Genomic DNA, 13793 nt, shown 5'->3' on the forward strand with positions numbered 1-13793 from the left:
CCGGTTGACGACGCACGCAGCAGCTGCGTTCTGGGACAGTGGATGCCGCCGTCGCGACGCCGTCCTGCGAGTCCGAGCGCGCGGAGCAGCGACGCCGTTGGTGGCATCGGAGTTTGCCGAGGAGAGGGCGCGGAGCGCGACGCCGTTGGTGACACCGTTAATTTGTTGTCAAATTTTAACCAACAATATTTGTTTAATTAATTAATTAATTTAAAATGGAAAGCATTTGGATTAAGTAAGGAACAAGTCCCGCCCGAAAAAAACTTTGACCAACACTGTTTGTTTAATGAATCAAGCACTCACAAAGGAAAATATAATGAAGAACTACCCGCAGGAGACCGCAAGCCTGACAGGATTCTGTAGAGGAGCTGCTACTGGTATGTAGATGAATGCATTTTCCTTGTGCAACAGTCATGTTTGTTCTTGATACTACACTCGGTAATGATGCAAAACCATACATGCCAACCTCACCATTTGCAGTCGTTAGCAAGGGAAAACTGCTTATTCCTCATCCAGAGACACGTCTAAACTAAGGTTCAACACGAATAAATGGTAAAACAGGCGTTCTTTTACATCATGAACTCTCTGGTTTCAAGGTCGTTACATGAGGAAGTCCCTGGGGTCTGTGACATACCCCGTCAGGGCCGAGGCGGCCGCAGTGTAGGGGGATGCCAGGTAGATCTGCCCCTCCTTGTGCCCCATCCTGCCCGGGAAGTTCCTGTTCGTCGTGGACACACAGACCTGCATCCAGATTATAAGTGGTTGAAATCATTAATTACTTCATCATAACTGTAAATGTCAACAAAATAAAATTCAGAGCATGAGCTTTTGCCTTCACAGACTAAGGACTTTGATGGCTTCAAAAAAGACTAAAGATTTTGATCAATGACAAAAGGTCCTATTGTTTAGTGTTTCCAGACATAATTATTCAGTAGAATTAGACTATGGTAGCAATTCTGTAGCCAAGTAAGCATGAGTGGGGACAGCAGGTAGCCAGTCAATCGTGTGAAATTTGTATGGGCACAAGGGAAACTGTTTAAGATATCGTACTAATTTGTGTATATAGAACCATAGTAGCCTCAACCCCTATGTAGCACGGATAATATCTTACTGATTTGTGTACATAGAACCATAGTAGCATCAACAGGTCACCTCAGGTATATAGTAAGTACCAACCCTATTTTACAAAAATGCTTCAAGATCTGCATAAGATTCTTACCATTGGTTCATTCATGCGTGCATATGTATCGCGAGGGCCACCTAAACAAGCACCACAACTAGGACTAGCTGGTGTGTCGCATCCAGCCTCTTCAAATATCTGGGAGCAAGTTTTGCCACCAGATCCTGGTACAGGGAGGCTATATAGGTCCATCCACACCTGCAGATATTTCACATTTTTTTCAGTGAATATGAACAAGTCTATAGGATGTTAAAGTGTTGCTTCAGGACATCTTTACTCTAGATAAGTAAATTTACCTTTTGTGTCGCGGGGACAAGGAATGTGGGAACTTTGACCTTCTTGCCCTGGATGAAGAAAACATTTTGCAGTTAGTCAAGTAGTCATGGGATAAAATGGCTTAAAATATAGCAAGGGGCATACATAAAGTACCAAGTTTCAAAGTACACAATGAATATTAACCTATCATCCAGGATGCATATACAGTTATACACCATGGTTGGGTTCAAGATTCTTACCGAAGCTAAGAACACCTTTGCAGCAGCAAGGAAGTCCTCTGTCTTACCACCAGTGCAAGAACCAATATAGACTCGGTCAATCTTGACATCTTTGCATTCTCTTGCTAGAGCACGATTGTCAGGTGAATGTGGCTGCAGTTCATGAAGATTATCATTTGTTTTTTTATTGGAAAATCAAAAAAAGCAAAGATAAAGATTTGCAATAGACTACATTAACAAACCTTGGCGACTACTGGCTCCAGTTTGGATACATCAAACCGATAGTCACTAAAAAATCTGAGGAAGAAAAAAAGAAGTCGATCAAATAAAAGAAGCAAGAAATCAAAAGCTTATGCACGTGGCATATCAAATAATCACACAGAATACAAGCTCGAAAGTTGCAAAGGAAAAACTGTATAGCTGACTGTTTAGCGCTGCTACTGTTAGGCAGTGGTTTAGCTGAATGTTTGAGATAGGAAATTCAATGGCTTTTAAAGTTAGGCAGTGGTTTAGCTGAATGTTTGGTGCTGCTATCCTCAGCTGGTGTCCCCAGCAAAAATGGTCAGTGCAAAAAGTTACATGCTTCCTTTTAAAGTGGGGTATCCTATCTTTGAAAACAAATGTGAAGGAAAACACTAGGCAACACTCTCAATTTCTTGTCGAACAAGTACCATTCATCCCTTTGTTCAATGCATAACATAATCAAATTTTCAGAACAAGACATCAGAAAGCAACTTGTTGAACAAGTACCATTCATCAATTTATTCTTGAATTACAATGCTTTCTAACAACAAGTCATGTCTCTGTAAGAGAAATATCTTTAAAACTCTAATATGCAAATCAATGCATAACATGAGCTAATGGACAAGAAAAGCAAGGGCAGACTATAATCACCTGGCCTGAGCATCGCTGTAGACAGGTTCATAATCAACTGATGTCTTGCCCTGCAGTATACCAGTATGACAGCTATGATGTGAGAACTAGCATGAAAAATCTTTTGCAAATTGTTCTGAGCACTCACTATCTCAAAGGTTATTGGAATATATGAAAGAGAAAAGCACATTTCCTCAGTTTTATCAATAGCATTTCAGAGGCTACTTCTGTACCTCAAGGTATTTAAATGTAGTCTCATCAGCAGGCACAACACCATTCTTTCCACCAGCTTCAACAACCATGTTGCACAATGTCATTCTCTCTTCCATCTAGCAAGTGCGTGAAAAGAATTAGTTCAATGCTAGATAGTGTGGCAGTTAATTAAGCAAATCTTGAGCAGGTAACGCACATTTAGACTTTCGATGGTTGATCCAACAAACTCCATGGATTTGTAGGTTGCACCAGATACAGAAATCTCACCAATAATCTGTAAGGAGCAATTATAAAGAATAAGAAGTCCCGGATACAATTAGATCCGAAGAGATGAACAAATTTAACATAGCTTGTAGGCTTACTTGCAAAATCAGATCCTTTGCGAGTAAATAAGGTGGCATTTCTCCATCCAGTACAAATCTTATAGTTGGTGGCACCTGAAAATAAGATTAACATATCAAAACACTGTGTTCTTTTTTCTGTAAGTGGCTGCAGCATATTGACTATATATGACAAAGCAATAAGAGGGTGTACAAAACCAAAAAGGAATGCGTAGCTGATATATAAATAGGGCTAACTGGATACTGCACTTGATGTTTCTATTATTGTTATGTTTGGAGGAAATGCAAGTCAGTGCAAATGACAATAACATTTTACTTATTCTCTAAGAAATATATCTTTAGTTTTGATTTGGGTGATCAAAGGCTCACTATCATGAAGATGAATTTATGCAAATATCCTGAAACATCAATGAAATATAGAACCGCATTTCAGTGTGCAACTGCACCTATACCCCACAAATAAATGTCTTTTATTTTGTTCTGTAAGACTTTTGCTCAAATTTATCTGGAAGTAATGAAAACATTTGGCATACCTTGAGAAGAGCCTTTCCAGTGCCCAACACAAAACCTGCATCAGTGTTTCCAATTCCAGTTGCAAATTGACCAAAGGCTCCAGCATTGCATGTATGAGAATCAGTACCAAGGAGAACCTAGATAACAATTGGAGTTAGTCCTTCCTGTATGGTAAAATCACAGATAACCTGAGCTTGGTACAGCCAGTAATGTACCTCGCCTGGTCGGCAGTGGCCTTCTTGAGCAAGTGCAACGTGACAGACGCCTTTGTAGTCTGGATTAGCCTGCAAACAACTTGAAAATGTAACTTCTGCTGGAAGAAAAACTTTAATAGGAAGATAAATTGTATGAGGCAGACAAGCTAAGATATGAATTGAACCAAACGGCAATCAAATGAGCAGCCATACCTTGAAATTGCTGAGGTCCTTAATGTCATAGAAGTACTTGATGTTCTGCTCCATACAGAAGTCCCTGAGGATATCGACATTGCGGTTGGCCCTCTCGTCGTTGGTGAAGATGTAGTGGTCCGGGATGATGACGACCTTCTCGCGGTCCCAGACCTTGGCGTCCTCCCCGAACTCCTTCTTGAAGATGCCGATGGTGCCCGGGCCGCAGACGTCGTGCGTCATGAGCACGTCGACGTCCACCCACACGTTCTCCCCGGGCTCCAGCCCCGCGCGCTCCGAGGCGCGCGCCAGGATCTTCTCCGTCATCGTCATCGCGGTCTTCACCTGAGGTGAGATTCAGACGAGGAGGCGCGTGCGTAAATCAAGCGCGGCATCGGCAGCAGCAACATTCAGAAGAGGCGCGTTAACAGCTGGGGGATTCAGGGGGCGCGTACCGAGCCGGTGGACGCCGGGGCGCGGGGGGCGCGCGCGGGCGAGGCGACGGCGCGCACGCGGCATGGCTTGCTCCGGCGGCCCGAGCCCGCGCGGTGCTGCGTCGGCGCCGGCGCCGCCGCGGCGAGCTCCTTCTGCGACAGGGTATTGGAGCCGGTCAGTAACGGGATGCGAGTTGGGGGATAGGGAAGGAGCGGAAGGGGGAGGAGAGGACGTACCTTGTGGGCGAAGGCGGCGGAGGCCTTGGCGGCGGCGGAGACGGAGGAGGACATGGCGTGGCGGCGCGCGGGCGGGGCGAAGCGTCGAACCCGCTGCGGGGGGCTCTTCAGGTCAAGGAGGTGGGGATCGGGTTTGGGGGTGGTGCCTGGTGCGGCGCGTGTTTGGGGAGTGTCGTGTACTCGTGTGGTGTGGCCGCCGTGGCGTGTGGGCCCGTGGGGTGACCGGGGTGAGGTAGGCGAGCACACGAAGGCGAGGCGGTGGTAGCTGCGAATGGGGACAAACTTTATAGTGGGAGCCAGAGAGGTGAGGAGTGTGACGTGAAGCCTTGGATCGAGATCGGGCGGCGGTGGATGGGTTTGCAGAAACAGCCCGGCTTTATTGTCGGTACGAGCCAGTAGTAGTATCCATGTTTAAGCTTAGCGTTGAGCCGTTGACTGAGGGGAAAAACTAAACACATTCACGAAGGATTTTTCCCCATTTAACAGCGTACTCCCTCCATTCCAAATTATAGGGCGTTTTGATTTTTTAGACTCATAGATTTTATTATACACTTAGATATACTCTATATCTAGATACATAATAACATCTATAATCCTAGAAAACCCAACATAACGAGTATTATTTTATAAGAATGGCTTTAAAAATGTATTTAATATTTTATCTTTCTTACAATTTATTGTCAACAGCACCGTAGAAGAACTTTAGATACACATGTATTGATTTTTGTACACTGGCATGTGTATAATTGGATAATTGTTGGTCAAGATTACAAAGTTTGATCATTTTAAATCAGCAAACATTTTACGCTGATGGACATAGTGCATACTTCATACTAGTTAATACTATTTATATTCTTAGGACTAAACTTTGTCAATTACGGTTTGTATACCAATTTGTTTGTGGTTCCAAATTTTGCTAAAAGTGCCTTAAGAAAGAAAACAAGATCTACTCAACTATTCCTAAGAATGTTACTCCATGCTAACTGCCTGGCTCATTTTGGGAGTGAGTGGTTGCTTGGCGCCTTGACCGCTACTCTCTCTAATTGTTTATGTGCCCAAGCAATGAATAAGATCAGAGGACACGTGCTACCAGACACACATGTTGATTTTCTTACTAGGCCTCAGAGAACGAGACGAGCATCAATGAAAATATTTCGAGCTGTGCGATAGTCACTTGCAAACTTGGCCCCTACGTTGCGATACAGCATTTGCAAACTTGGCCCCTACGTTGCTCATGCACTTGTGACTTGTCAGCCCGTGAATACGCTCACCCGGCTCACGTGGTCCCTCCAAAAATCTTTGCTTGGCACGCATGCGTAGCTATTTGCCCAGCCCATGCAAGACCGGCCCAAAGAAGTTATAATGACCCAGGGGTGCACGGTTTTGGTAGGCCCGCTTTATTAGAACAGAAGCCCAAGGTGAAGCCATTTTCTGTTTGCTTCTGAGGCCCTTCTTATATACCCAACGCAAGAAAAGTACGATTTATTTTAATTTGTGTAATTTCCATGTTCTAAAAAGATTTCAAAACCGTAATATATATTAGATATGAACTTTGGAATTCCCACCGGCCATTATCTTGTGCTAGCTGGCTCGATCATATTTGTGAGCTCAAGAGACATAGTCCATCGAAATGTATACAAAAAAATATATATATGAAATTGCATCATTCCATCACGACAACCAAATGTATAAAATATCTACATTTTTCAATAAAGTAGAGAAAACCAGCTATCGTGTGTGGACATTTTTTTAAAAAAACTTTGGAAAAGATAAGGCAGTTGGCTAGGGCTTATCTGGTACATGGGTGTGTAAACTAATGGACAAACAGGAACGCGTCATGTGGTCGTGATTTTAAAAACCTTTTTGGCAGTGAGAGGGGGGAACAATAACACGCCAATCGGCATCATTTCCTTTGGAAATAATACTATTACCACGTCACACTGACTAAAGTTGTATCGTATAATAATATAATTTACACCACCTAGATCACCCAAATCCATAATTCGCGTAAAATAAGATACTATAATCTTGTCCTATTGATCACATCAAATCGGTCAAAATTTGTCCCCCCACTATAATATAATTCAGTCAAATTAAGCCTCTATAGCTTAGCATTTTTTTATGATGCGCTAGTATATATAATTTGGCGGCAAGAAATTGGGCCCAGATGCATGTGAATTCTTTGGAAATCGTAATTAACTAAGTGCTTCTACACCCTTCCCGAATATACAGAAGGAATTAATAATACATGATAAATATATATATATATATATATATTCTTAACTTTGGAAAGTTTTTAAAAAAGATCATAACATGGTAAGGAAGATGATACAGCATACTGTATGTTGTGGTTGAAAATAAAGTGCTTTGTGTTTTGCCCTGATTGCTGACTGCATTCTTTTTCCTTAGCTGAGAGTAGAGATGTATCCTGGCATGCACAGATGTACTACACTGCAATGAAATTTAACCTGGGATCTAACTACACATTGACTTTGGAGTGGGATTGACTAGTTTACACTGGTCAAAATTTGTTTTTCTAGGAAAGCACCTAACATATCGGTGGAAAGTAACTAGCTAGTTAGTGTGCCGTTTTTTATTTCAAAAAAAGTTAGTGTGCAGTTTTGGTTGAAGGAGTAGAGCTTAATCGGTCTCTCCTTTATTTTTCTGTTAACCAAAAGATTCAACTTTTCTTCGTGGGAATGAACCAAACTACTTAACTATTGTAAAAACACTTTGAAATCGATGTGCTATTGAAATATGGCCATCGAATAGGATAATCTAATCCTTGCCACTTGCGCTAAAGCTAGTTTGGCATGTACTGACTTTTCTTGTGCAAAGTTGATTTCTATATTTATTGGAAGGTGTTATCATCGATCCAAGCTTAACATAACAATAATATAGTCATATCCAACTGCCTCAATGATATATTCTATAGTCATAACCAAATAATTATTTACCCCATTTGGTCAATAATACGTGGATATTGGATAGGGAAATGAAATGATATTTTACCATATGAGTATTGTCATGCAAAGCAATGATGATTTGTGACTAAACATCGATGTTATCTTTTACATAGATAATCTAGAGTGTGAACCTCTTAAGAATTAAAAAAGAGTAAACGATCACAGTGAGCCAAGACGACTCGAGGGTTTATGATAATTAAGTTGGAGAATTATTTAATCCTAACCTCATTGACCACCATGATTTTTCATAATTAAGCATGTGTGATGGCAGCAAAAAGTTACCTAAATTACCATCATTATTTTTTAAAGGATAAACCTAATAGCTACCAAGTCAGATAAGTAGTTCAGTGGTGGGCAAGAGGCTCTTTTCCACCAAAGAAACTTCACATAAATAATTTGTGTAAATTTATTTGGTTAATAAAAGTCGTACTTTTGCTTTCCACATATATGCCCTTTACATACATATCTTATTGTTTCCGTCACTAGCTAGGCTATAAAATAGAGCTTTAACAAAAGAAACCTCGAATATAAAAGGCTATTTTGCGGAAACACACTTTGTCTTTGTTAAATTTAGGTCGCGATGGCAATAGCATTACTTTAAAAGGCTGGAATCGGTAGCGATAGATTTGTGATCCATGTATCTGTTCAGACCAACATGGTTGAAGGATAACATCATGCCCACTTCACTGACTAATACTTTTAATGAATATTCTTCAAAACATGGAACACAAATTCATTATGAATTAGAATATAAATTTATGCGCATCATACCTGAAATCTTTTGTAAAATGTTTATACAAATAAAAGAAGTGAAAAACATGCTAACAAGACTATTGTCTTGTTCATACACACCATGCAGCCTACATGAATGTGAAAGTCTGAAGGATTCAAAACACCACAAAGTCCTCCTGCCATCTGCAATTTATTAAATAATTAAGGGCCTAGCCAGCAAAACACCCAAAACATAAATTAATTCCGCGTCACACCGCATATTTCGAAATTAGCACCACCTCAGATTAAAAATTCGCCCTCTAGACGATACAAAACAAGGAAACAATTAAATAATAAAGCCCACCATTATTTTTCTCCATTAAAGAACCCACTAATTTAACGCCAATCACCAAACCGAACAAACTTAAAATTTTTAAAAATGCCGTCCATTTGCAAAATATTTTTAAATACTTTCTGTCCTTGTTTAAATTAAAACCAATCGATCCCTTTTATTTCCTCGCTGTATTTCCCATCTCCTCGTCTCCTTCCTTACCTCTCCCCCCTTGTCCTTGTGTTCTTGAATTTCTCACCGGAACACGGCCGGCGCGGCGAAGCTCACCGGAAGGCTGCACCGGCTGCGCATCGGCTTCTGGCTTGCAGAGGCTGTGCTCTGAGTTTGGGTTCTGAATTCAGGATTGGGAGTCTGAATTCGAGGTGAGTTCAGGCCTTCAGCTTCGTGATCGCGCTTGTGAGGAGAGGAGAAGCAGTGCGGCAGACTCTGATGGTCACCGCCCGACCAGGCGCGAGGTAGTGTTTAGCGAAGAGCCCACGATGTCGAAAACGGAGGCTTCGCCGGCTGCGGCTGATGATGCGCAGCCGGCGCCGGAGACGACGACGATGCCGGCGAGCTCTCAGCCTGCGCCGGCTGCTCCTACGGCCGCGTCAGCGGCGCCGGCGGCTGTTGCTGGGAGAGGAGAGGGGAAGAGGAAGAGGGGGAGGCCGCGGAAATACGGGCCGGACGGGAGCCTGCTGCGGCCGCTGAATGCGACGCCGATCTCGGCGTCGGTGCCGGACGACGCCGGCGGGGCGCAGTACACGCCGGCTGCTGCCGTCGGGGCCGTCATGAAGCGGGGCAGGGGGCGCCCGGTGGGGTTCGTCAGCCGCGCGACGCCGATATCCGTGGCAGTGACGGCCGCCGCGCCCACGGCGGCGGTGGTCGTGTCAGCGCCGGCGCCGCAGACACTGTTCGGGCCACTCGGTGAGTCCTCCCCTCCTCGCATCACTTGGACGCCTTATTGCTCGTTTAATTTTGAGAATTTTTCCCGTGATTTCGTTCAATTTCGATCTGAGATTGAAATTTGGGGGCAAAATGGAATGGTCATGACTTTTTTTAGTCAAAGAAACTGCACTTTGTCGGAGCATAGTTGGTGAGAGTTCTGCTATTCTAGGTAGGTGAACTGAAACTCTGAAAGAGACATGCAGCCTAGTTTCAGTTCAGGTTGTTCTGCTTGGACTAGCACTAGATGTACTTGGGTAGTGCTCCTGTCTCTGAAGACGTGGCCCTGGTTGGGTTATCCATGTCGTGTTGTTTGTGGTTTGCAAGTGGTTTCAGACTTGCAGGCTTTCATTCTTCATGCTGTGACACGTTGGTAACCTACTTATTCAACATCTATTAAATTGATCATCAAGGGATGACTGCTATTATCAAGCCTTAGTTCTTGTACTAACATCTTATTCTAGAAAGAGAGAAATACAAGAGAAACTGGAACTGCCAGGCCTGTTCAGGGATCCTGCCTGATTGATGCGGAATTGCAAATGCAGTTGGAACCTCACTAGCGTATACGCTAATATTAATATGTGATTGATGTGTTGTCATAGATGATGCCATTGGATGGCTTGGAAGCCTATTTATTTACTTGTGGTTGGACAGAAAATATGTCTGATAGCGATGCTAAATAAGTTGATGTCTCTTGGAAGCATATTCTGTTGGAGGAATAACAGATACATTGTTTGGTTGCTTGGGTGGATGGACATGGGTTACGTGTGATATAGATATCCGCATTCGGGAAGTGATTTTCAATGTTGCCTTTTTGCATGACACTCTTAGGTTTTAATTGTTTGCCATGGGTAGCCAGATAATTTGATAGGATAACTAATACAGTTCACTACAGAGAGGCAGGGAGATTACAGCAACATGGTCAGTTGCACAATGTTGTCGGTTCTGCTACAGTAACTGTTTCTGATTGTTCCTCCTTGTTCTTTCCTTTGGTATTTTCCCACCACAGTTGCAACTATAAAACTTTACGCACTCCTCCAACAATAAATTAGGCAGAATTCTTGTCTGACAGCCCAAAGCCCTTTTGAAAGAGAAAGAACAGAAAGTGTGAAAATATTCAAAGTGAACATTCTCCTGATAATTCTGTCTCCATTTCTGAAACATGATATTCTTTGATTGATGGGCAGGTGAATTGGTAGCTTGTGCTTCTGGTGCGAATTTTACACCTCATATCATTAATGTTGCTGCTGGTGAGGTAAGTATCATGTGTTCCATCTACTTGATAAAATAGAAAGAACTTCCACCTTAATAGCTTGACGAGCTATATATATTTGCTTCTAGATTGGTGCCCTTTGGTCTTGACTTCTTCTTTATGGAGACATTTCGTTTTAATTTTCATCAGTATACTTACCAACCTCGTTTATTTATTTACTAGGATGTCAATATGAAGGTCATATCTTTCTCCCAACAAGGTCCAAGGGCAATTTGCATTCTATCTGCCAATGGTGTGATTGCAAATGTTACACTGCGTCAACAGGACTCCTTAGGCGGTACAGTAACTTATGAGGTCTGTCCATATTGACTTCTGAGGTTTTCTACATTTTAAGAAGTGAAACTAATGGATGGAATTTAATTCTCACTTCCATGTTAGCTATCGTATTTGTTTGTGCTTTTTTTTTTAGTTTGCATTTGTTCGTTGAAGAGAGTTCTTGTAGATTATTTCATTCAAGTAGGGATCTGAGGCCATCAATTGTTCATTCTACATTACTAAAGACCCTCCAAAACTAAATCCATACTCCTCATAGCCTTACATGATCAGTTTATTAATTGTTTGCCTGTGTTGCCATGAAAATGGTTAGAGAAAAACATTGATAGATATCCAACAGATCAAGTGCTGCTTATAAATTGATGTTAGCAAGTTGAAGTTATTGTGCTACTAATTGTAAGCTAAATGAGCTTGTGAGATAGATAGATGCATTATGCATGACCTGCATAACTGAACAAGCAAACTTATGTGGCTTTCCCTTCTTTAAATTTTTTTATCATAGTCCCTCTGTAGTTAACATGTGCAGAAATGCCTTTGCATATTTTGATTATTTAATTTGTCATCTGTAGTATCACTTGAGAAAGTTTAATAGTGGCTTTGCTAGTAGGAGAAATGCTCATCGCAGAAGAATTGTACAAGGTTCTGGTTTACTCTGCTGTAACTTGTAACCCACAAAATTCAATTGCATATCAAAAAACTAGTTTATTAAGCATCCTCTGAATTTCTAGCAACTGATGTTTGAATAAGTGCATCCAATGTCTAGTGGCCATAGCAGCCCAGTCAAAATGCTACGTGAAGTAAAACTCAAGGTGGTCAAATTGATAATCACACCATGTATTTGTCATTGTAGAATATTCATATGCTTTGACTTTGAGTGGCTAGGGGGCAAAAAAACATGATCAAGGCCTTTAATTTCCACTCTTTGCGATAAAAGGTAGATGCATGACAAGTCGATGGAAGCTAGTAGCATCGAAGAAGCTGCAGAGAAACTATATACATATAAAATCATATATATGCTTTAGTCATGTGTTGTTTCTTGTTAGTGCATATATATAGTCGCAGGAAAAGTTGTGCCTAGCTGGCCCATTGTTTGATAGTGCTTGTATATGTGGTATATGCTATTCAAATAGTGATAATATGCTGGAGTTGGACCATCATGTGACCATCCTCTTTTCTACTAGAAAATCGGTGTTGTTTAGACAAAAACTTGTGAATGCCCGGTCTCTAAAAACAATTACTTTATATTCCGTAATGATTTTTTTTTGCTGACACGTCATGCTAATCCAGGGCCGGTTTGAGCTGCTCTCCCTGTCTGGATCTTTCACTCCGACCGATAGCGGCGGCACCAGAAACCGCTCCGGCGGGATGAGCGTCTCTTTGGCGGCCGCCGACGGCCGCGTCATCGGCGGCGGAGTAGCCGGTCTCCTTGTGGCTGCTAGCCCTGTCCAGGTAACGTGAACCCATCGAATTATAAATAGACGTGAAATGAATTATATTCTGGTTAATTACATGATTAACTATACTAGTCAGTAGGCACTAGTCCATGATGACTCGGCGATGGATGATTGTTAATTGCAAGCTGATGATGGGCGTTGTGCCAGCAGGTCGTGGTAGGAAGCTTCCTCCCGAGCTACCAGCTGGACCAGAACGCCAGCAAGAAGCCGGTCATCGAGATCACGGCAGCGCCGCCGCAGCAGCCGCCGCCGGTGACCGTCGGGTTCACGATCTCCAGCGGGGACATGGAGGACTCGTACAGCGGCAGCCAGCACCCGCGGTCGGGGGCGGCGAAAGGGAGCTCGACGACGGCGGTGTTCAAGGTGGAGAACTGGACGGCGCCTGCGCAGCAGCAGCAGCAGCAGGCTTCGCCGGAACAGGCGAGGAAGACGCCGCCGCCGCCCCCGGCGTCGGAGGCCAAAGTCCCCGTGCCCGGTGGGTGAGGCTTACGGATCCTGCTCGCCGATCGATCGGCTTGGCTGCTCAACAAAATCTCCATCACTTTGCAGGCCGGCTGAATAGCTTTGCGTGCCTTCAGGGCTAGCTCGCCCTCTGATGGCAATCAGGCCCTGAATTAAGTTTATAGGGAACATAATTCAGTGATGCAGCAAACCTTAGTGATGATGTTTAAGTACAAAAGTGGATTGGTTTACTTGCACATTGTCAGGCGGGAACACTAGCTCTTAGTAGTCTTAATTAGGTGTTGGCATTTTCCATTTTTATTTACATGACGCTTCAATATATATATATGCATCGTTCCATTGGTGTACCTACTATTTTATTACCTGGCTAGCTCCCTTGTGAGTATCCTAGTAGTAGCAATTTTTGTGTGCTATCATGATCTGCGACAAATACACGTCACGGAAAGCTGAACGAGTTTCCGTGGCCTACGTGGCTGGGGAAGCACCGTTGGATCCGGCACGGGGTGCATCCAACGGACCCGAACATAACGGTGCCCCGTGCTTCACCTCTTGTCACACACAAAGTGACGAGGGCAGCCACGACAGCGTACGTTGGCCGGATCAATCGAGATGCACGCATGAGCCGCGCTCACTTGCTGAAAAAATTGAGGAAAAAAGAGGCTGTACATCAGCGGAGTAATAATTTGTTGTGACTTTCAACATGCAAT

At 43.0% G+C, this 13793-nt stretch overlaps 2 protein-coding genes across 3 annotated transcripts; one reads left to right on the top strand and one right to left on the bottom strand.

Annotated features, from left to right (window-relative positions):
• Positions 1-372: 372 nt before the first annotated feature.
• Positions 373-4824, bottom strand: LOC101766127 (3-isopropylmalate dehydratase large subunit, chloroplastic). 2 transcript variants are annotated; one of them, XM_004951992.4, is made up of 14 exons: positions 4672-4824; positions 4456-4587; positions 4022-4345; positions 3830-3898; positions 3635-3751; positions 3123-3197; positions 2957-3034; positions 2781-2876; positions 2569-2618; positions 1917-1971; positions 1696-1827; positions 1477-1524; positions 1220-1378; positions 373-741 (listed from the first exon to the last, which is right to left on the bottom strand). In XM_004951992.4, exons 1-14 carry the CDS (start codon positions 4723-4725, stop codon positions 601-603), a joined length of 1530 nt encoding a protein of 509 aa, XP_004952049.1. In that variant the 5' UTR covers positions 4726-4824; the 3' UTR covers positions 373-600. The 2 variants fall into 2 exon arrangements, with proteins under 2 accessions (XP_004952049.1, XP_022685519.1); XM_022829784.1 differs by having other exon boundaries at positions 4456-4584; positions 4672-4816.
• Positions 4825-8879: 4055 nt separating this feature from the next.
• On the top strand, positions 8880-13445 carry LOC101766536 (AT-hook motif nuclear-localized protein 7). Its single transcript, XM_004951993.4, has 5 exons — positions 8880-9606; positions 10812-10879; positions 11060-11191; positions 12458-12619; positions 12775-13445. The coding sequence occupies exons 1-5, from the start codon at positions 9180-9182 to the stop codon at positions 13105-13107; spliced, it is 1122 nt and encodes a 373-aa protein (XP_004952050.1). The 5' UTR covers positions 8880-9179; the 3' UTR covers positions 13108-13445.
• Positions 13446-13793: the final 348 nt, after the last annotated feature.

This window comes from Setaria italica, chromosome I (assembly GCF_000263155.2).
Source record: "Setaria italica strain Yugu1 chromosome I, Setaria_italica_v2.0, whole genome shotgun sequence".
NCBI classification, from domain to species: Eukaryota; Viridiplantae; Streptophyta; class Magnoliopsida; order Poales; family Poaceae; genus Setaria; species Setaria italica.